General features: G+C 39.2%; 1 protein-coding gene across 1 annotated transcript; it reads right to left on the reverse strand.

Moving 5' to 3' along the window:
• Positions 1-1,829: 1,829 nt before the first annotated feature.
• Positions 1,830-25,047, reverse strand: WDR44 (WD repeat domain 44). The gene is made up of 20 exons (XM_036402269.2): positions 24,943-25,047; positions 18,576-18,609; positions 16,088-16,162; positions 14,955-15,585; positions 14,251-14,381; positions 14,065-14,157; positions 12,997-13,133; positions 11,902-11,985; positions 11,474-11,580; positions 10,367-10,518; positions 8,812-8,950; positions 8,656-8,720; positions 7,335-7,448; positions 6,419-6,541; positions 5,340-5,531; positions 5,076-5,177; positions 4,698-4,813; positions 4,125-4,252; positions 3,354-3,485; positions 1,830-2,903 (listed from the first exon to the last, which is right to left on the reverse strand). Exons 1-20 carry the CDS (start codon positions 25,014-25,016, stop codon positions 2,809-2,811), a joined length of 2,724 nt encoding a protein of 907 aa, XP_036258162.1. The 5' UTR covers positions 25,017-25,047; the 3' UTR covers positions 1,830-2,808.

The raw sequence follows: 25,047 nt of genomic DNA on the forward strand, positions 1-25,047 counted from the left end.
GAAATGTTTTATTTCAAGAGATCTCCATCCATGCTGTGCTTGTGCTCCAGCCAGGAACATCACTGCAGAGCAAGGGCACTCCCTGACCTACAGACAGTGAAGGCACATGACCGAACGCGACAGGCTCAGCAGGGAAACTGACATTTACCTGCAGGGAGAACTGGGAGCCTGTGACAACAGCAGAAGGCAGCACATCAGGTACCAGAGAAGTCTCCAGACCCAGCAGTGGCTGAGATCAGACAGGACACAGCACCACTCAGACTGGAAAAGCACTCAACCAACACAGCTTTTGGAAGGAGAGGGAAAGAGGCACTGATTTCTGAACCATCAAAACAGAGCAGAACAGTTCAGCTGGGGAAAAAGCATTGAGAACACTACATCAATGCAGAGGAACACCAGAACAACCAGAGTGCTGAAAAGCATATATCAAGATATATCAAATATCAAGATAAATGGAAGTCAATCTTCCTCAAGATCAGCTTTGTTTTTACTACGTGATTAATGAAAACAATAACCCTTTTTTAATGAGCACCTGAGTACTCAACAGGTCCAAACACAAACATCTTAATAGAATTTCTGGCAGCTAATATGCAAAACTAACAGTTCAACTTATATCTCCAAAGTAGTCATGTTGAAAAAAAAAAAATTGTTCAGATCATTAAGAGGTTACAGAGGAGACTTTGCATACAACATGTAAAAACTGCCAAAGTGCAGGCCACTCATGTGGCAGGAACCCCTCCCAAAGTTCACTCAGCCCCACATGTACCTCCAACACTGCATGTTGACAGCAGCCGGTCTTCAGTCACTCAAAGCTGGGTTGGACCCATCCTCTTCTGTGTATTTCTTAGCAGCTAATAAGAGCTCCCTTCTCCTATTACCCATCCCCAGTTTTGGCATTTACTATTTTAACTATAATATGGGAAAAGCAGGAGTGAAAGAACAGCACACACACACAAAACCCCCAATGCTAAGCCCATACGCCTCTCCCTCCAGTCTGGACTTTTATTTCCAGAGAAAGGCACGCCACAGTGTGCCAAGACTCTGGAATTAAGGTACCTGTAAGCAAAGTGATGGCATTGTATTGCATAAAGCAGCTTCTTAACTTGTATGAGTCAATAAATATGTAGAATATCTGTAACAAACCCTAGAAGTGTCTGGGAACAGCTCACAGAAATCTCACTCAGTTACAGTCTTCTACACAGATACTGCATATATTACAGAAACTGATTTTTGGAGTCACAAACCAAATGTCTTCTTGTGCCACCTCCTCAATTCTGTCAATTCAGTGGAGCTCAAAGTAACAAAAGAACCCTGAGACAGTTTAGCTTGTTTCATCCATGCAGGTATTTTCAACTCTGAGTCAAATTCACCCAACTGTGTTAACTGAAGATAATTTTATATAATGTGTGTACCATTCTTTTCTCTATTTTTACTGATAATAAACCCCTTGCAACTGCCTTTCTTGTCCAAGACAATTCTATACAAAGCCATAGCCAAATTCACCTGAGTAGAAAAGAATTAAATTGTGAGTGAGACTCACTTCCTGCCTTTCATGTCTTCATTCTTCCACTAATGGGAAGGAGAGGATTCTGTGCACACTTCTGAAGTTTTCCTCATGTGAAATTATCATATAATTACTCTAAATTCTACTTTATATCCAGTTGCAGTACTTCATTCCCCATTCTTTCAGAAATAAAGGTGTGACGAGATCAGGAAAAGCAGAACTCAGAAGGTAACAAGTGCTTGCAGGATCAATGATCTCAGAAACTGGTCAAAACTACTTTAGACAAAAGGCAAATTAACAACTCAAAATGGAAAAGAAGCAACAATTTCCAAGTGTGTGACCAAGTTTAATGATACATTTGTTCTCTGAAACATTTGACCATCAATAACATTTCATGGGTTATGATACCCAGAATGTTACTTCATAGGTGTTTTATATGAATATTTACAAAGACTTTCAAAATTCAGTGGCACTAAACAAACAAGAAGAACTTAAAACTTTAAGCTACAATGCTTAAAAAATGTAAACAGTTTATTTTACATAGTTGTAAAATATAAGAACTTTCTAATGCAGCTTAACTTTATCTGGAAGGTGAATATATCCTGGTGCCCGTGAACACGGAATGAGAGAATTCTTTACACAAGTATTGTGCTCCAGTGTGCAAAAAATTATATATAAGAAAGGAATCTAAAGTCCACAACAATTAAAAGACAACAAAAAATTTTTCACGTCCTGAAGTTGAGAAATTTATAAAAACATTTACACATGGTTGCTGACCCATCAAAAACTTGCATAACTTAAAACTCTGAATATTAGCTACTACAAATTCAAGATCTTTCTCCAATGGAATTTTGTGCAAAGATCAGACTAGATTATTCAGCATTTTTCCAGCCTTCCTTTCCCACCCCAGCTCCTGACATCTAGTGGCCAGAAGCACCACTAAAACCCTTTTGATACAGGTTCCAATTCGTGCATGTATCCCAAAGGCACACACATGTGCAGACACAATTTTGTGCAGAAACCTGTGCAGGTTCACAATGACATGGCAAAACAACTGTTTGCAGAAAGTTTAGAGTCTAATGTTTGGCAGGATTATTCTTACACATTCCTCTCTATCCTACAAGCCCAGGTGTTAATAGGCACACTGCTTTCCAAGGATCCAATATTTGAGTAGCCTTAAAATAAAGATTTAAAAATAAATCAGCCTGTAACATTATTATATTAGATACTTTGCTTTTGCCTGCATTATTTATGGAATTTCAATCCCACAGTACCATAGCTTTATGCTGTCAGTTGCAAACCAACTAAGATACATTTTTCTTTTTGTTAATGAAGACTTTAATTGCTCCAGTAAAGTCAGCTGATAAAAGCACTTCTGTGTGATCTGTCTTCAGAGCTCCTTAACAAGAATGAGAATAAATTGTTAGTTCATTAAAAAAAAAAAATATATATATATATGTATAAAAATCACACTCTCATTAAAATATATGACATCACTGTGATACCCTTCTTCTTATCATATTTCTGACTTCTAGCCAATACTTCAAGAAACATCTGCATTTCGTTTCATTAATGGTTGGTGCAGCTCTACCTCCTAACAGCTCCAATGTAAAAGGAACAATCCTAAAGTACTTAGGATGGCAACTGTACCCCTCATCTCACATCCTACCTCAGCTTTTAAGAATGCAACAGCTGCCAAAATGTTCAAGGTGGAATGCTAAGTTGGAATGTATACCCATGCCACTGCAAGGACTTTTCTTCTCAAGAAACCCCTGCCCAGATCAGAAGTATTCATAATATTTTCCTGCTCATGCCATGGTACCAAGCAGAGTTCACCTTAAACACCTACCAGAGGGGATGGTGTCTGATATCTCACAATCTTCTGCCTTACTTTCAGCTTCTTGCTTTTCAGAAGTTTCCAGTGACACCATCAGACCAGGATTTGGAGCAAAGATTGCAGAGGTGACGACTGCATTGTGCGCTTCAGAAAGACAATCCAATTTTGATTTTTTGATTACCTTGTTTCAAGAATTTGTTAATTTTACAAGAATAGCAGGCAGAACTTCTAGTAAATATACAAGAATCTCAGTGCTAGTGGCCATCAGGTAAACTCAGAATTCAAGGAACAACTGTCATTGTTCTATAATCTTGGGATTTCAGAAGATGATCTAAGTGCCCAAAACTAACTGGCAAGAGGTCCAAAATATATAAACATGGCCCACATTTTCCAAAAACAGTGTGCATGTGGAGCACGTAAAAGAGCTGCTTTTTTCCCCACCCATTTTTTGTTTTAGTCTGCTGTGAAAGAGAAAGTTTGCATTTGTTTTCAAAGCCACTTTTCCATAAAGGATTATGGGTTGGTAATTATTTTGATTTCTAAAATTAGCCAGCAAAACATTACATTAATTCAAAATCTCTTACTGAAGCTGGACAAACTCTAAGATACTTTGTCTCTTGCCATCCCAAAGAGAGTCTCCTGTGAACAAGGATTCCTGTCAGGCCACCAATTACCATGCATCCTGGCAAGAATTTGTTCACAGTAAATGCATAGCAAATAAAATATTTCAATTTTCAAATCATATGAGCTTTGATAAAACAAAGATCAAAAGCTGGTATTTACCTTTAATGCCTTCCCAGAAATCATTTCGATCTCTTCTTACAGATGTAAACTTGCTCAGGTCATGGTATGTACTCCAAATGTAGACATATTTATCTTCTGAACCACTTACAATGTAGGTAAAATCATGGCTAAAGATTCAAAGAAGGAAAAACATCACTTTTCTTAGCTGTTCAGGCATGCATTACAGCAGCTCTGCATCTCTAAACTCTGACACTAACTGGGCTACAGCCCAGGAAGTAGAGATGATTTAATCTGGGAAATTTATCTGGAGCAGGGGGGCTGAGCAAGATGATCTCCCAAGGTCCTTTCCAACCTCAGCTGTAGCACAGTTCCTGCCCTCACAGCAACAGTAATGGACACACTGTCCACAGGATGCAAATGCATTCACTCACCCACAGGAGTTCCCAGCTCATCACTCTTCACCAGAGTCTTTTTTTACCTTTGCATTCCAAGCCAAGTGACATTTCAGAAGCTCAGTTTCATGCCAATGTAGATTATTTAAACAAAACCCTCCATACTTCAGCCACAGCATTTCCCAAATCCATCAACTCCATTGTTACAAAACTGTCTTACCTAAAGCTGGCTTTGATTTGGCTGCTGCTGTTGACATAACCTTTGTACTTCATAGATAAAGACAGATCTCTTAGGTCATACAATCTGATTCTGGAGTCATTTGATGTCACTAGTATCTAGAAAAGAAAGAAATAAATTTATGAGTGGAAACAATTAGCCATCTGGAAACATTTTTTTTCACCTGCACATTAATCAGAGCATAACATCATTAAAAGAATATATAATCTATTTTACCACTACTTAGTATTGTATTAGCCTAAATCAGCAAACAGCAAGGCTCATTTCAGTAGTGTTAAAAGATTTGGCACAAACTTACTAAGCATTAGATAGAAATATCAGAATTCAGTACTGGTCCAAAGCTGCACTCAAAGACAGTACCTTATTTTCTCCAGGCAAAGGTTCAATGCCAGTAATTTTTCTTCCAACTCTATTTCGACCTCTGGTAGAACGCACGTGTATTTGTGTGTGATACTTCAAGTGCTGAAAAGATATCAAAATGTGTCCAAAACTGAAACAATTGTGTAAAAACATTAGTTTGCTTCAAGCTCTAACAGGTTTGTTTCTTGGTATTTAAATAACCATGACTTCTAAATCTGTTTATTATTTAACATAAAAAAATCCACAGCCTCAACGTTTGTTTACCTCTGTGTCATAAAAGATGCATCTTCCATCATAGGTGCCTATCACTGCATATTTGCCATTCTGACAGAAGTTGGCAGCTGTAATCAATTTTGTCTGCCCATCTACTTCATTCCATAATGCCACTTTTTTGTCAGGAATGTTCCAGAGTCGGAGTTTTCCATCCAATGAACCACTGAGGAAGTACCTGTCATCCTGAGAACACACACAAGGTTTAATCTCCACTTGTGCTATGAGTAAGTTTCTGCCTTCCTTAAAACCTTCCCACCCCATTTCCAAACAGCTCCTCTACAGAGTTTCCCAGTAAGAACCCTCAGATGAACTAATTATAACCTTTAAGAAATTTGTGGCAAATGGAATTCAAATTCTAACAGGTTTTTGAAAAGATTACACACATGCAGTTATACCTCAGGTTAGAAAATTGCTCACTGTTAGCACAGGTAGTTTCTACCCTCTCAACACTCACCCTGCCAGGAGCTGAAAGCTCCTTTCATGATTTCCCATACATCTACTAGTTCTGTATGTTTAGGGAACACTGACAAACACTGTTCTCCCACTTGAATTTTATTAATATTAGGAAGCTTGATTAGAGTATTTTTAAAAATTTATAAAAAGTTGAAATTAATCTCTGGAGGCCTCTGATCCACCTCCCAAAAGTTTGATCAGGCTGTAGTGGGTTATATTCTGTCAAGTTTTAAAAATTCTCAAGGATTCTGTGGTCTCTGGACAATCTGTTCAATCTCATTATGATTTTTTCCCCACAAATATTTTATCACAATATCCCTCACTAGAAATTCTAACTTTTCACAAAGTTACTCTGCACTATATCAGCTTTGATGGTACAGCCAACAGACAATTCACTTTCCACTTCACATGTACACATGGTTAAACCCCATGGACAGTCCTAGTGAAGTTCAGTGAAGATGAACACAAAGTCCTGGAATATTATCCATGAAGCATATTTTTGAAGTTCACAAACCCTATTATTCAATCATTTTATTTTTTTAATTAAAAAAAAAGGGAATAGAATGTTGTAATTTTAAATCCTACCTGTCTAGAAGTAAGAGGGCAGTTACACTTACCCTTGGATGGAAAGCTATAGCAGTGACAAAGTCTATATGCTGGAAACAGCAAAGACATTCTCTTCTTGATATGTGCCATAATCTGACAGTTTTATCCATAGAAGAAGAAAGCAAGAAGTAATTCTGTGAAACAAGAGAATTCCTCAGTTATTAATAGACACAAAGTAACTGGAAATACAGAAGCAATTTGATTGGTAGAGCTTTACTAAGGCTATGCTGCCATGAAATTCAACATTTTATATTTTCAGATAAAAAGGTTTATCCAAATTACCATTACTGATCAGTGCTTTCCTTAAGAGCTGTACACTGACCCTTGGTAACAAAATTTTCTGGAAGAATCTCAGTGAAAATGAATACTTGGAATGTAATTAAAGTATTCAGAGAAGAAATGGCATGACAGACCTCAGAGATGACTGAGATGCTTCAACCAGACTGTGTTCCTAAAAGTACAACTGCGTTCCCATGTGGAGAATTATCTGAATAAGTCTGATGTGAAACAAGGTAACTCTAATTTTAAAATAGATGTATGTGTTCAGCAACTTCAGAACATGTACACTTTGCACAAAAAGTGAAGCACACTGAAGACAGGAAAAGCAGTAACACCATATAACAGAAACCACACACCTCAATGGAAAACCCTCCCACTCTAAATAATTTACTTTCATTATTGAATACACAACTGTAATTGTTACTGGCTTGTTTGGGTTTTTTTAAGACCACTCTTAATTACACAAGCACAAGAAGATTGCTCAATTTATTCCAACTATTTCAGCTAGAATAAATGTTGCCTGTATAAAATTTCTCTTAACTTCAAGGATCATTTCCTATTGTTTAATTGTATGGTTCCAGCAGCAACTGTCAACAGAAAATAAGGAAAACACAGAAGAACTGTGTAGCCTGTATTAAGGTGCCTTACCTTAGACCAGGAAAGATCAAGAAGATCTGCTGTGTGGCCTTTGTACTTGCAAAATGGTCGTTGACGAAACGGGGCATTTTTATCATCTGGGTCTTCATCAACTGCACTGCAAATCTATCAGAGAAATGTACAGAAATATTACCAAATATTAGATGGAAAATTTTACTGCTTAAAAAACTGTAAGGACAATAACAATTTGAACAAACAATATTGCACTAATACAAAACCAAAGTAAATGTCAAGTACAATGGGCTGTGAAGCATCATCCTGGAAGTGCAAAATTATGAAGTTCTAAATTTTCCATTTTTCAGCTCTTATTCAGTGGGATCAGTTTGACAGCAATTTAAGCAAACACCTGAAGATAAGCTTTTGGAACAAAGTATCTCAACCTTAAAAACTGTGTTCCACTTCAGAATATAAACTGTGAGTTCAGGTTTCCAAGTTGCTAGTGCATATCATGAATGACAACTTCCTAGTAAGAGACCAGTTCAGAATTAACAGGTGTAAAATCATAATTTTTAAAAGCCCTAGAAGTTCCTATACAAAACCTCTCCAGGAAAAAAAACTAACCCAAACCCAACCACTCAAAACAGCATCTCTGGTGTGTGTGGCTTAGCAAGCCCACTCATTTACATGAGTTAAAGAACAATTGCTGGCCTCCCTGCTTCCCCCTCTGCCAAGACAACACACACTAAATAACGCTGCTGCCAAGATGTTCACTTAAACCCTGACTTTATCATCTGTTTCTTATACTGCTGAAGCCAAAAATAGAAAAAAGCCCACCTAAAATACATTCATTTTAATGGCAAGGTTTACTACAGTATCTGGAAACTACAAGTAAGAGTGTCTGAATACTTTTTTTCAGTCATGTTCCATTTTTTTCTACAGAGATGTGAAAAATTTAAATCTGTCAGGTATCATTATGCTTCTGGGAATCCCACTGCTCACTTTGGCCTTCCTCAGAAAAAACATCAAGTCAGATGTTAACCACAAGTAATGGTCAGAGATAAAACACTAAGACAGAAAATTCAATGATGTAGGGTTTTTCCCCTTAGCAATTCACTCAGCAATCTCCTCTGGCAGGAGGCCACAGCACAGCTATGCAGATCTTGTAATGCTTTCAATTCAGTGATGGGCTTCCTTGCTTGCCCCCCTTGTACATGGAATTAATATATTTGATTGAAGACATCTATTGATATGACAGTTTGACAAAAAGACACAAGCCAAGAACTCCTTAATGTGTATTTGGATAAAGCAACAATGAAGATCTGGCATTACAAACCAGACCATCTCTTCCCCTCCCAACACCTTGTGTACCTACCCCTGCATCAGTATCAGACTTGGAAGAATTCAGGCTTTCTTGAGAGGGAGAAGGGGAGACACGGCCTGGAACACAGACAGAAACACCATGGTCAGCACCAAGTTCCCAAATACCCAGAATTTCCCCTGTTCCAGAGCTCCAGCCACGCACAGATACCTTCTGTGTTGTACTTCATGCGCATGTTATTGAAATAGTCAAAGGCGTTCTTCAAAACCCATATCCTCACTACATTGTCCTGCCCTGCAGACGCCAGTAATCGCCCACAGTGAGAAAATTTCATTGTCCAAACAGCACCCTGTCAAAATGAAGAGGTTATTAAGTCACAAAAAGTGCTTTTCTGCATACCAAAAAGACATTCTACAATGTCAACTGACAAGATTTTAGACATACTCAAGATACCACAAGTAAAATAAACTGTAGATCAAGATGCTGATAAGTAATTGTTAAGACTGGTGGATTGTGTAACATATGTGCAAAAACAGTTTGAAAGAAAAAACCCACAGGGCAGATGACTGCAAGAGAGGAGTTACAGGACGTCAGCCCTACCACAGAATCCCACATAAGACTTGTACAGTTGTCTGAGGGGCTCAGAACCTCCTGCTTGTTTTGTAGAACTGACAAGTACTTGTAGTTGCACTTGAGGTTTGCATGCGTTTTTTAAAGTAGAAACTGTGATTGGTTACACCAAAATGGGTACTACATATATTTGTTGTATTTATCATTGGCATGAGGGTTTTGCAAAGCCTCTGATGATAATTCTTTCTCCATTGCCAAGTCTAAAGAGTTACTTGTCAATAAAACATAACCACACAAGCAGTATCCCATTTCCTCCTGCTACTGAATAAAGAGCTACCAGGCATTTGACTCCACCATGCTCCGCCTATTTGGAGGCATTTCCTGGGTTTAAGAAGTCAAATATTGGCATGATGGAAACTAGCAGGGATTACCAGCAGGAATTGAAAGTTCAGTTGTGGATGACAACTTGGAATCTCTGGTCACTGACTGCTGTAGGTCATCACCCTCAGCCCAACACTTAGAGATGAAAGATTGCTTCCAATGTCAGACAGCATCTGTCAGCAGAAGTTTGGGAAATCAGGAATACTAGAATGTATTCCAGACTCATAGGGAAGCATGCACACTTCAAATAGTGACAAATAAGTAGCTTTTCTGCCTGATTCTCCACAGGCATCTCTGCAATATCCTATCCTGGTTTCTCCCCACCTTATCACTCTGAACCACATACTCCATTAACCTCTCCTGACTTTTGCCTCCAAAACCTAGGAAGTATTTCTGTTCAATATTGTGTTCATCTGTCCAATAGACTCATTTATTTACTGCTGAGCAGGTAAAGCTTGCTGCTCTGTGCTCAGTTCTGATAGATGAAAATAGCCTATTTCAGCCTAAAGTTGTAACTGCAGGAACTGAAAAAAACAAATACCACTTGATACCATCGCTCTTCAAAGGAGAGCTCTGGAGAATCCCTGGAATTCCTAGGAATCTACATGCTTTTTACCCCCTGAAGATCTGGGCAAACCAGCCAAATTTTCTCTTCTTTTTTTTTTTTTTCTTTCTTTTTTTTTTTTTTAATGAAGTTTTTCCACAGAGAATAAACCTGACAGTCATTTTTGGAGGTCAGCAAGTAGATGGAAATGAGAAGTTGAATCTCAGGCTGAACAGATTGAGCAAAACCACAGATGGAAAAACCACCTACCATATGCTCTCCACTGAGATCCTGAACAACTTTAATTTGTTCAAAATCATATGGTCCCTTGAAGCCATGTGCTGCTTTGAACTTAACTGGTCTTGTATAGGGCATCCCTTCATCATCACTGGAAGAGGGATCATCTTGATCTGTGTGAAAGACTTAGAGGAACACAAATTCAGCACTAGATATTGCAGCACCTATTTCATATGTTAGTAAGCTTTTTGGTAGTAGATTAGTCTTGAGTTAGACAATTTCTATAGGCAATTTAAAGATCTTAAAGTAAAATAAGAATAGTATTGCATTAAGCTCTAAAAATACATCTGCATTAATTTTAGGCTACAGCAAATCCAAACACTGAACACTGAAAATAAGAAGAGCTATAAATTTTATAAATTTTTGTTCTGCCCCTTTCTTGGCACCTGCCTTGCATTCAGGAGATCCTGCACTAAGTGATTTCTGTCAGTTTGATGTGTGCTGAAAATGAGTCTGTTGGTTTTTTCTCTCTGAGTACACTGCAATGGCCTGGTGATTTGCCCATGAAGTACAAGAATTGCAAAAGAGCTGTGGGCAACAGCCACTGGCAACACAAGACACAGAAGTGCAGCATTTCCATGGCACTTATCTCAGGCTGTGGTTACATCAGCTGCTGCAGCACTAAAAGTCTGTCTGAAAGATATACAGATGAAACAAAAAGGGGAGAATTCAGCTGTAGTTGGGAAATCTAACAGGAGCTCATGCTATATGAGAATTCCAGTTGTAGTACTGGTTGCCAGAAAACAATCTGATTTACTAAAGTAATGAAGATAATCCCCACTTCTACCTTTGCTGGAGTAACTTTCCAAAAATGTGCACGTTTTGATATCAAAACCTCTTTCTAACAGCACAACAAAAAATCAGAGCATTAAGCTGGTTTAGTTGAAGAATTTATCCTTGTAACCTGGTTGCCTCAAAATGTCTACTAAGCTACAAGGTTCAACTCTAAAAAAATCCTATCACCAACTGCAGAACAGTGATAGAATGCAGCAGTGTATGTTCCTCTAGCAGCTTTGGTTCCTAAAAGCACAAGGATAAACCAACTACCCTATTAAAAAAAAAAAAAGGATTGTCATTTACCTTCATCTCGAACACTCTTAACCTTATTAACAGCACGTTCACCGTATTCTTCAGCAAGGTGCTTTGCTTTCTTCACAGATTTGCCAAGGAACTTTTTCAGTTGAGTCCTTAAAAACAAGGGTACGTTTTCAACACATAATAAAGGAAACTTTCTTTTTTTTTTGCTACTATAATCACTAATTTTGATTTGTAATGCAACCTTATCTTTTTTCATTACTGCTTCTTAAAATAAGCAGTAAATTTGACAGCAGTCATGCAACCTTCAGTTCAACAACAGAGCTACAGGCTTATGTAATATCAGGGATCACTAGTAAAGTGATTACTCAAAAGGCAACTTGATCAGTAATCAGAAGGGAAGCTTCCTCTTAGAAAAATAAAATCTGTTTTTTCTTTCTAGGGAAATGAAAAAACATAAAACAGCATCTTACGTTTTCTGTTTTAACCTCCCTCCATCAGTGTCAGTTTGCTGTGTCTGCATTTTGTCTTCATCATCAGACTGTGCTGCATCATTACTAGGAAATACAGAAGTGACTGTTTAATGGGATATCATAATGAATCTAAATTGAGTGAAACATCAGTAAAGTAGGCCATGCATTTTAGGATCCATCTTTATTCCTCTATGTAACACATTGAAAAAACATGGACATTATTTTAATCACTTAATAAACAGGTCTTTCAATTCTTAGGCATCTTGATACTAAATCTGCATACACTCTGCAGTTGCCAGATATATTATTCCCTGCCACAAATTTCCAACTTAAGCTTATAGTGATACTTTGAAAGCTAAGAGCAGACATAATACATTAAATTACTAGGAACTGGTAACATGCCACTTTGTTCTCATATCTTGCTTTCCACAGATTAAATAAATTAATAGTTGTTAATCCTGAAATATGAGTTTTTTCACAAAAGAGTTCTAGAAAAGTGAGCTTTTCAATAATACACCAATGCAAAAAACTTTGAAGTTGTCCAATGTATAAATTCATACGGGCCTTTGAAAAGAACATCTAGACTGACATGGTATTCTAATCATTAAGTACGTGTCTTTTTCTATCAAAGATTGCAAAAAGAGTCCATTTTACAAATTAGAAGGATCTAAAACTCTATAAGAACAGGCAAACCTCAAAGCATCACCTGCACTAAAGACAACAGATCTTCAGAGAAACAGTCTCCTATGAAACACTGAAAAAACTACAGGAGGTGGTGGCACGAACAACATCCAGTACATGAACACAAAACGTGTTTAATTCAGCACAGAAATGACATTTAGTACATCAAGGGCTAACTGGAGATCAGTGGATTTTCAGATGTACTTGCTTATCAAGTTCCAGCAGGATCAGCAAGTTTTAGTTAACTTGAGAGAAATCAGTAATGAGCCTGGTTCATTGAGAACTGGGAATCAGCTCAGATTAGTCAGACAGATGGATTGGGGCTCTTTTTACCTGCGTAAGAGCGGCTTCCGTTCATGCAAAAACCCTGAGAGCAACAGCATCTTGTGAGCTGAAAGCTCTCATGACTCATACCTGACATATTCTTTAGTTCTCCTCATGATATGCAAAGTCAGGGGATTAATGCCTGTTGGCAACTTTTCTTCTGCCAAACTCAGAGGTATTTCTTCACCTGTATCAAGGTTTTTTATCATTACACTTGCTAGAATTTCCTATCAAAAAAATAAGATGTGAAATGAAGAGAACTTGATTAGACTTGAAAACCTAGACCAAAACAAAAATCATCAAAACTTACAAATTATTTATCTTAATGGGAAATTCTGTAGCTCACTATACATTTATTTTACAAAGACTAAGCTTAAATTAGCATGTTAGTGCAAACATTATCAACCACTAGACAAAGATGAACAGCTACATATCACAAGCTTCAATTTCATAAATCAAAAATGCAGCTATAGAGACATCAACCACTGCCTGACACTTTTCATGCTAATATCAAACATATGATGCAATTAATAGACATTGCAGTCTTCCCCTTTCCTACTCCAACTGCTGTATCTTAGGTTTAGCCAAAGGCAAACTTAACATACAGGGAGAAAAGGAACTGAGAACTGACTAGCACTACAAAGGAAAAGGTTTATTTGGGGTATCTCATGAATGCTTACAAAGGTTCAGCAACAGTTGAAAAAAGCTATACAGTGATAGACACAAATGTAAACTTAGAAAAGCCAAATATCATCAGGATTAGCAGAATTATTAACTGAAGAAACTATTTTTAGTATGAGGAAGATCATTTTCCTATTGCTGACTCCTTCCCCTTTCAGACACCTGACAAAATACCAGGTTTGCTGCTGTTCCCTCCCATGAAAATCCTATGAGGTGTTTGCATAGCTACCAACATGAACTTGATGGCATTTCAGGTCTGCTACAGCTCACACCTTCAAAGGCTAAAGGCACACATGACTCAGGAGACACAAAGTTCTTAGGTGGACAAAGCCAGCTCTGCCATCCTCCCTATTTGCATTCCTGGTGACAGCACGGAGTGGTTCAGAGAACAAGGAGTGACCTGACTACAACAACTCATTTACCAGATAGGGAAAGCAAGCACAAAGGTGTTCCATTTACAGACACAGCCATAGATACCTCGTCTGTGAGCTCTCTGCCAGAGTTAGACCTGGGTCTTTGTGGTCCAAGTACTTCATTTGTTGTTTGGCCATCAGCTGCTTTCCCATTTTCCTGAAATGGTGCAGACACAGATTACATTATCTCTACTGTATCACTGAAGCAATAGAAAATGTTCCAGTCAAACTCACAACCATTTCCCAGTACCTGGGCAGTGACAATTTTATCTCCACTAGTTGCACTGGCCAAATCCAAGGAAGGCTGAGAATCTTTGGGCACACCTTCTGTCACTGAACTTGAAGTTAAAAGACCACCAGCTGTGAAGCTGTCTCGAGAAACTGAAAAGAGATTTATTAGAAAGAAGAGCATAACACTTGCCATAGGGATCAAACCCTAACATCACTTACAGGCCTGAACACCCTTTCTGACCAGTCTAATATTTTTTAATGATCAACTGCCACCATATATAACTTACAATTAAGTATTTCATATACAGTTGGAGGTTCAGGCATGACTTCACGCCTAGGCCTCTTAAGCTTTATTAACTTCTTTTTAATAGTCATTTCCGAGTAACCCAGGACTACTCATTTTCATAAGACCTCAGTCCACACCTTGACTTGCATTTCTATGCAAATACAGACCATACACACATTTTATTTGAAGTAACTGGTTTTTAGCTTATGTATTGATGAGTAAACTTCTCCTAGCTATAGCTACAGCTATTTTAGTAGGAAGTCTTACCTTACAAGAAAGCAGAAGGGTATTACTTCATTGTAATAAGCTAAGATTGTTGCTTGATTTTTTACCTATCAACTAAACTAAAAATCACAGGACTGAATGATCCTTCACTCAAAACACAAAAAAAATGATACCCTGTAGATAAATAAACCCATCTAAACTAGAATACTTGCCTTCTAGAACAGGTTTTTGCACTTCAAAATCCAGTTCACTCTTCTTCTTCCGGGGGGGTGGGGCTGGCCGAGCAGGGGGGGGTGGTCTTGGGGGAGGGACATTGCTGGGAGGGGGGGGCCGGGCTGGGACAGGTTTCTTTGTGCTGGCAACTATGTCAGGCTCTACAGTCAGCTGCCGTGGGGGCTTGGCTGGGGGCATTTCTTCTGTTGTAGAAGGGTCTTTGGTAGGTAAATCTGAAGCCACTTTTTCTAAAGTATTTGTCTCTTTCTTGTCTGTTATGTCCTCTTTTTTTGATGTTTCTCCTTGTGCTTCAGTTTCATCCATTTTACGGTCAGTTGCATTTTTTACTTTTGTTGGTTTGTGAGATTCCTGTTGGTCAGAACTAAACAAAACCTTCCCAGACTCCAATTCAGTGTCCTTACACGCACTCTGATCCTCTGGTTCTCTAGTGTCTTCTGGTAATGGTATTTTAGCAGCTAGTACTTCTGGGACATCACTAATGATACCTGCTCCAGAAATCCAAGCATTTGTATCTGAAGTTGGAACAGTCAATTCATTTCCTCTAGAAGCTAAAGCATCATCTTCTAGTTGTTGGGCCTTCTGGCTTTCTTCTATAATACTGTCAATAATCTAGAGAAACAAAACAAAACAATTCTACCTGTCAACAGCAGGCACTTCCTGGGTACACAAATCAGTCAGCAAAATACCCACAAGAACTCTTCCACTGAAGACTTGTTTTGTATACAAAATGCAGTTTGTTAAAAAAGGAGACCAGAACCTTGGTGCAGAAATGGGCATTTTCAAAAGATAAAACAAAGTAACTCATTTCCAGTCTTCTTCAATATACTTGGAGAGAAAACAAAACTACTTTTTGTTAGAAACAAAAACTGTTCACTCTTCAGTTCTCATGTACTGCTAAATATGATCCTGTAAATTACACAAATAATTCAAAACTGGTGAATCCTAAATATGTTTTTAGAACACTTAGTTTGATTTTTACCCTTTAGATGAACATTCTTACTAACATTAACAACTAATTTTAACCTATGGTAGTTTCAGGATGAATATTGATCATTAAATGGTTTAATATTTTTTCTGTGATGCTGGAAGCTCAAAGCAATATTTAACGAACCTCTTTTGAATCATCTTGTTTCATTTCTCGTACAAATGTTTCATTTCCAGCTTTGTGTAGTTTATTGTCCACATCCTACAAAAGAAAACATCATAAGACGATGGTTCTAAGTTCTTCAGTAAGATGATCTAACAAAAATACAGCTCCAACAAATTCAATAGCATAAAGGACAAGAAATCTGACACATTTTCACACATTACTGCTGTCAGATGCTTAAACAGTAATGCTCAGTACACATGAGAAGTATTTCAGAGTCATGCACACTGCAACAAAATAGGCAGTTATATATGAGAGGCTGCAACCTCAACTAAAATCAAACTGAAGGCAGCATGAAGTTCAGAGAAATAAACACATGTGATAACGTGCAGCAAGGAAATTCCATATTAAAGTATTTTCTCTTTTCCTCATCAGCTTTTAGGAAAGGATGCAAGAACTATGTAACAGCCACATATAGTAGAAACTATTCAGAAATTTCCAAATTAAGGCAGGCAGCTCTATCAAGTGGTCACAAATATGCTTTTGAGGTTCTAACATGGAATCTTACACTCTACAATTATTCCTAGTGCTCATTGCATATTTTAGCCATCAGTCATCTTCATGCAGATCCTTTCAAAATCCAAATAAGCTGAAAATATTTCATTTGTGAGTAAACATTTAATCAATTCCTGCAAAAATGTTAGGTTCAGAACCATAAATAGTTTTTACCATAGGATACAGCTCTAACCTCAGGTGATACAAACCAATAAGAACTTCATCATACCCCTTCTCTTCTACATTAATTATTAGAATGCTAAAGAGTTTGCATTAGGGAAAAAAACCCTTTAAAGACCATCCAGTCTGATGAAAGGCCACAACATCACATTGTCCATAAGCACATACATCAGCAATATCTAAAATGGAACCTGATGGAATCCTTGACATTGGAAGGGATCTGCAGAAATCCAGTAGCCCTCAGAGCCAACTAGAACAGGGTATTTTCAATCATTTGTCCCTGTTTATTATTTAGAGTGACTGTCTAGTACAGATATTAAAAAAAATTCCTCCTTAGACTTTGTCTAGATTCTCAGACAACCAAACAGAACACCTAGAGCATCCTAACATATTATGTTTAAAACTCCTCCCTGCCCCAAACTCTTGCAGACATCCATCTTGGAGAGTTCTGACCTAAAGAAATGGCATATTGTGCAAAGACAGCTGCAATTACAGAAAAATTCTTCTTCCCTCTCCACTCCCTCCTGCCACAAAGCATTTCTAATCTAAATGCAAGCTCTACTTTGCTTTATTATTAAAGTTTATCTTCAAATGTATGATGACATAAATACTTAAATGTAATCAGTGCCTACAGAAGGCTATTATATTAATTTCCAATTCTGTTGACATTAAACTCACACACCTATTAGACTTCGGACTTAGGAAATATTTCTTACCCATTCCAAGACAAATGATACCATTAGTCACACATTCACTGAACTGATATGATACCAAGCACAGAAGCTACTACTTTTTCCACCTTCAGAAATTTAGCTTTGAACAAGTACTTCAGGAAGATACTTCAAAAAATTCAATAATCAAATAGCAACATAGGGAACTTCATAGCTAATAATTCATGAAGACATTAAAGTTAGTTTTGAAGTTCATTGATTGCACACAGTTTAGTGAGAATGATAAAACAACATTGCTTGAAAGGCTTACACATGTAATACTTAATTATTAAAGGGACATTAAACAGAACACAAAACTGGGGGTAAGGCCCTGTTCCCTAAAGAGGTATAGCAAGATTTGGTATCACTGGTAAAACACCATTGATTCAGAGCAGAGTACTGCTGACAGCTCAGAAACACTGGCTTCACTAGGATTTCCCAACTCTTTGCAGACAAACCTACAAGAAGTGTTGTACAGCAGCACCTTTGGCCCTTGTGAGAGCAGGAAATGAGTGTTATTTGCACAAGGTTCCAGCTCCTCACCTATTCACTGTGTGCTGGATTCAGCCTTGCTGTCACTATGCACAGAATACCAATTACCTGCGTGGGAAGTGGCAACGCTGTCTCATTAAGCTAAATATAGTGGTTTATCTTCACATAACCTAGAGGGGAGCCTTCTGAAGTACAAATATTAAGATTTTCCTTATTTTGGAGACAGAAGAGAGCACAATCAACTATTTCATATAAATCAGGAGCAAAAGCCAGGTGGCTGCAGAGCCTTGCTTACTACTCACTAATGAGTTAAAAGAGCACAGTTTAGTGATCACATACAGCTTAATTAAATTGCACATACACATTTCAGAATAAAATGAGCTTTGAGACACTGTAACATACCCTAAATAAATGGAAAGCTGGAATTTCAAGACTAGCACAATTGCTACATACAACAAGGAAAGTCTGTAATTTCCTCTGTGTGCAGATGTCAGGGATACTGTAGCACATTAGGTGGAAATACTCAACACTGTGCTCATCAACAAGCACTTGACTGATTTTAAGAAGAAACTCACCTTTACTACATGGGGTCCAACTTTTGTTGGTGACCTGTTAGAAAGAGAAGACAGACTTAGGTAGAGTTCACAGACAGGAAGCTTTGTTTCAAACAGCCTATAACTCAGCCTTCCTTTGCAGGAACTGTATACTTGATAATTTGGATGAGCAACAAAGTGAATGTTTTTTACATCGCTTCTATAGAAGTTCCCTACTCTATACCACACACAAATCCACAGCTTCTACAGATTCTGAGAGTTTGTCAGCAGAATCTTCTAGGAATCACCTATCACCCTTTTCTAGTAAAAAGTTGTTATTCCAAGTACAAAACTAAAACCATCTTGCACTACAGAGAATTCAAAATTAGCACATGTATGCCAAGCACTGGGTGGACATTGAAGAAACAAAAACTCTCAGAGAGCAGAAGCACAAACACTCCAGTACTGTGCAAATCTAGTGCCTGAATCCTGATCCACAGAGTTAGCACTATCACAGCCACTCTGCCCTTCAGACTCCGTAGCAAACCTAAGATCTTGTTTCTAATCAGGACATTTGGTATAAATTGAGACAAAATACATTGTAACAGGAAGGAACTGGTGTGCACTACTTTCCAAAACACTCACAGTGAAACAGTGATACAGCCTTAGCAACCACTCACACAGCACCTCTCATTACACTAATTACATGAAAGAACGAGATATCTTAGGGGAATGGTATCAAATAATTACTTCTTGTCAAGTCAATTCAATTAGTGGATGGTCAGCTCTTATTACATCCTGAACTTACATCTACAAGATTTTCAGAATTCTGGAAGATATTTAAATATTGAGTCACACTGCTTACTCTGACTACAGAATCTTGCTGATACATAAAGGAAAGGTTGGACCAGATGATTTTTCCAGGCTGCTTCCACCCTGAATTGTTCTATGATTTTATCAGTTTGTCAGTCACAAGCAGAGACAAAGTTGCAGATTAATTCCTTAAAAGCTTACTACCAAAAGAACTGCCTGGATTGCACACAGATCCCAGCTGACCACCAAGATCAGGGACACCCTGAACCCCAAGTATCACCTGGCACCAAGCAATACAGACAAATATTGAGATCTCAGCCTCATACGCCCCTCCTGCCTCCAAAATAATTTTAAAGAGCAATACTTCCTGAAAAAAACCACAACTATTTCCAATTGTTTTTTAAGAATTTCAGCTCTTCTCTTTACCATCTGGAAGCATTTAATCACAGAAAAAGCAAAGATCCCATTTCTACAGCAGAGCTAAGTAAACAAGAAAGTACAGTGGATTGTTACATAAACACTCTATCATTGCAACTAATTTAACACGCTACACTAAGGTGCTTCTGTCCCAATATCAGACATTGATATTGACATTGTTTTGAGGTATAATCCTCCTAGAAAGATCTAACCTCAATGTGCAAAAAAAAGGAGAAAATTAATATTTTGGCCAGAAAAACAACATCTTTTGTATCACAAAATACATTGCTGGGAAAGGCCTCAGCCTGTGTAGGATTTCTGGTTACTGAAACATTTTCGGTTCCACTATCAACTCTGGGATTTTCTTAGGAGTGGCAGAAATGTGTCACAGTTCATTAAGTCCATGAGATGACTTTAACAATGAAATATATTTATAATTACAGCATTAATGCCTAGGCTTCAGCCAGGCTCCTATTTTACAAGACACCGCTTAACAACCTAAATAAGACAAATCCCTCAACTGCAAATAGATATTTCAAATGCAAATAGATATTTCAGTTTTCAACTGTGACACTTCCCTCTAATTAGCCCCTCACTTCTGGTACAGGCAACTCATTCCTACACTGGTTACACAAAATAGGAGGTTCAAAAGACACTGCTACTGTTTCAGACTTCTCCAGCTAGTTTTGCAGAAAATCTGCACTCAAATAAAACCAGATGTTACTTTCCACGCTCAGGCTGCTCAGCTACCTTGGGAAAAAGGTGCTTGAGTGATAAAGGTTACAGAACTAGCAGGTGTAGAACATAACATGGTGCTGTTAGCTTGACATAACCCACACACACAATTTAGGAGAAGCTTTACCATGGAATTTACATGCTTTTAAAATACTGGAAAGCTTCCACAACTGTTTGGCAAAACCCCCACTTTCAGATCAGTTTGTAATACAGGCAGGTAAGTTCAGTGCCTTGCCTGAGAGGATTTGAGCTGTGTGTCTGTCAGCAGCAGGGCTCCCAGAGTCGTGAGCAGTTACTGCTTATGTGCTACTACATTCACACAGAGTCAGCCAGCTCAGTCACTGAAAGCTCCTGCAGTTCAACACGGCTCTGGAATGGTCTTTCTTCCCAGCCACCTGAGCTTACAGCCTTCTGCATGCCCCTTTACTTTAAGGCCATTCGTTTTCTGGATGCAGTGTATAAATCCTTGCATTTTTAAAGAACATATATACAATGGAAAAAGTGTCTGAAAATATTTACAAAAGATCAACCCAAAGATCAAATATTGATTTGGCTTTGAAAGGTCAGGCAGCACATGAAAACTGATATATGCCACAGAAAACATAAGGCAAAAACTAATCTGGTGTGAACATTTACTAAAAGGTGGGATTTATAAACTGATAGCAATACATCTTCTAGACTGCATTTCACATAACTTCTAAATTATCTTACATTACACCACTTTTACACCAGTTTAACAAAGGAAGGCTTCAAGGTTATCTACAAAGATTAAACACAATTCAAAAAAATACCCCATTTCACCTGCACAAATAGATGTCTGATTAGTCTGAAAGTCAAACAAACTCACAAAGAAACTTTTTTTTTTAAATTGTTTATCCCACTATCAAATTCATCCTGACAGTGACCAGACCACATTAAGCTCCAATTCTTAATATCAGGGAGCTCCAGCCTAGCACCTGTTTGAAGAGGGCTTAACATTTTCAACATGTTGTTGTTCAGTTTTGTGACAGAAAACAAAACACTCAGCCCTTCAAACAAAAAACAATGTGAGTACTGGCCTTGAGCAGATCCCAAAGCAACAGCGCCTGCCTTCCTGGAGGATGTACATTGTTACACAACAGGTGTGCCAGCAAGCAGATGGGAAGGTGTTTGCAGTGCCCAGAGCAGCTGTGCCCTGCTCAGAACAGACAGGCTCAGCAGCCAGCCCAGGAACTGCCTTCACCCCTGTCCTGCACACCGTGTTCCCTCCAGCCTGTGGCTGCCCTGGAAGCTGTAATTACTCCTGCTGCAGCTCTCCATGGCAGTCACACCTCCCAGCCTACAGGGATTCACTGCTGCAATGCATGTCTGGGCTGCCCTGGGGGAGCTCAGCAAACTCTGAGTGCAGAAATGCATCTGCAGCACTGAACACAACCAACACTTCCCACTCCATCTGTTTGCTGCCACGATCAGCTTTGCACGTTGGCTGTAACACTCACACACACAAAAATTGCACTAAAAATCTCCCACATGTCAATGGGACACAACTTTACCTTACCTGTCTTCCTACAGAGAGGAACATTACATTCTTCAGGAAAAGCATCAAGGCAACTTCTAAAGTACAGGACTATTGAAGTTACAAGTTAAGAATTTCAACAAAACAGAGGGCATTTCTCATTACCTACACCATCTCTTCCATTTGGTTTCTCATAACAATTTTTAGGATACAAGCATACTAGGAACAAACTTGCCCCCTCACTGTTAGGCATATGAAGTCCAAATGATTAGGTTTAACAGTTCTTGATTTCAGAGTGGGTGGATCACTTTTCCTATAAATAAAATATAGAGGGTCTGTCACGTGCCTGCATCTAACCAAGTGTGCCTTACTTCATATTTTCCTTCTCTCAAAACTGATATCCTCCTGCATGGGACTGTTCAGGCCTCTACATTTCAGCATCTTTTCCTAAATTCTTCCATGGTTATAGTGCTTCTAAAGTGAGTGACATAGGGGCATCTTCTGTCACACTACCTCTCCCTTTTTACTCTGGACTTAGTTATCCAACAAACGGACACCCTCCACATGTCAAAAGTAGAATTACAAATAAAAGGCAAGATCTAGAGCAGAAGGGAAGCACACAGGCCTTGCCAGAGGGCATACAGTAATCTCAGAACATCTCCAAACACACCTCACCTTAGAGAAGTCATCACCCCAGATGTGCTACCCCAGGAACACTACCTCTGACCATTCTAATCTGAAAGAAACACTTTGGTTTATGTAATTTCTGCTAACTAGTTCTTAAAAAGCACCAGCTACAGATGTAGTCAAGGATAAGAATATGGTGCTTTCCTTGAGTGGGACTCAAGCATCAGTAATTTAATGACTTAACAGTGGGAATTGGGAGCCTACATCCAACTTGAAAACTCCACTCTTATAGACCAGACAATTAATAAAGCAAGTAAACAGCAAAGAAGTCAGCAAGCTGACGTGAACACTTGGCACCACTTTCAGAGTTTCTCTATCAGCAGCTATTAAACTTCCCCACATAGAACAAAGGCTAGGGAGGGAGGAAGCTACAAACCTCACATTTTTAATGAGGGCAAATGTATCTACACTGCTTTGCTGCAAACGAGTGCTGCCAAAAAGGACTCCCAGCTGATTTTACTGATCATCAGAACACTGAATGCAGGAGGAAATATCTGAAACTGCAGAGGGCAACATGTACTTGTTTTCAGTTGCCTTCCCTGCAACAAGAAGGTTTTGATTTTTTTTTTATGTGGTCCCAACTCAACATCATTACACAGGCAAAATAATATACCAGCCTGCTTCCTAGAAGTGCCCAATGCATGTGTGAAATTAGCTCTTATGAAATCTCAAAGCTTATTTTGAGAAAATACCGTCCATATTGTTAGATTCAACAACAGACTGAATTAGAGACCAGCAGCTGTACTGCAAACTAAGCTCACAGACATCACCTCCTTACTTGACTCAGGCTCACAGAATTCTATTGACTTGCATCAATGATGCATTGACACAGGTTATGGAAGAGCACTAGAGAAATTAAAAGCATCTTTCACTTTTATTTCTAGTGAGTGACTTCATTAAGTTAGACTGATCAAGTTCTGCTTAGATACAGGTGGTGGAAACCTGCAAAGCCAGGACACATGCCATGATCTGTATCAGACAAAAGGTGGATGTGCAGTTGGGCAGATTTAACAGCTCACTTCTACCAAACAGTCTGCTTCCCCTTTCCTGTCTGTGGTCTCTAGTCACACTAATCCCTCACCTTCACCCTCTCCGTCCCAACCTTGACAGGCTTCAGCTGCTTTAACTTATTGAACAGTTTTTGCTGTTTCTAGTTTTCTGCTGTTTACTTTGAGTTAATGGAACTCAGAGAAGAGTTTCATCAGTATTCCTAGCAGGAGGTAAGCAGTTGGAGAAAAACTTCATTTCAGTACAAGCACTGTGAATCTGGCTTATCACATCTTGCAGAACTGTATGCTAAGATGTGCTTTTCACCAGGGTACAGCTAAGTAGCTGAGCTCAGAAAAACTTTAATACAGGATCTGAAGGTGAGGAGAAAAGATCTAGTCTTTCCTTTCTTGTAGGCATCCAGTGACCACTGAGTCGCAGCTTAAAACAAGTTCCTTGGTCCAGTATTAAAGCTTCAAATGGATCCCACAATCCATACCTATTACTCTATAAACAGGCCATGTGAAATCTCATCCTACCACGTAAAATATTGAAGAGGTTTGGTCCAGGCTACACGAAAACCAGAACTGATACAAGGCATAACCTGTCCAGCACACAACCAGAAAGAGATTTACAGCAAGAGGGGCAGATTTGGCTGACACCAACAACAGTGTCAGGGTTCGTTCTGAGGCAGCAGCACTGGGACAAACCCCACAAAACGCTGGTAAACCTTCACTACATGGACCAACTGGCTTAGGGCAAGGAACATCAAAGCGACACCGAATCACAGATTTGTCAGGGTTGGAAGCGACCTCTGGAAATAATCTAGCCCAGTCTCCATTAAAAACAGTGGAAGTATTAAAGGCACCACTCAAAACAGAGCACGGAGCACACCAGAAGTTGTTCTTCTCGCAGCAACAGCTGCCTGTTGCTGACGAAGCTCGCTGGCTTCTCCTTCCTCAGAAAATCTGTTACTTTTATCGCATTTCAGGGATTATTCTGTCGATGCCATCTCCGCCCGTCTCCTCCCAGCTCTACACCCGCTCCCGCCTCAGGAAGGCTGGTATGAGCTCATCCTCCCTCTCACGGCCGCCGCCGTCCGCAGCAGCGCCGGGCGAGCCCCGCTCGGTGCCCGCACCCTCCGCGCTCCGAGCGGACCCCGAGCTCCAGCGGGGGCCGCGGCCCCGCTCTGACCCCGCTTCCCCCCCGCACCCCCGGGAACTGCCCAGAGACGGCGGGGCCGCGCTGAGAGGAGGGAGGGCAGGGCGAACTCACGGCGCGGGGGAGCCCGCGGGGTGCACGTCCTCGGGCGCATCGTAGAACTCCTCGGTGTCGCTGTCGGACGCCATGGCCGGGCCGGGCCGCCACCTCCGGGCACCG

The sequence above is a fragment of the Molothrus ater genome, chromosome 14 (assembly GCF_012460135.2).
Source record: "Molothrus ater isolate BHLD 08-10-18 breed brown headed cowbird chromosome 14, BPBGC_Mater_1.1, whole genome shotgun sequence".
NCBI classification, from domain to species: domain Eukaryota; kingdom Metazoa; phylum Chordata; class Aves; order Passeriformes; family Icteridae; genus Molothrus; species Molothrus ater.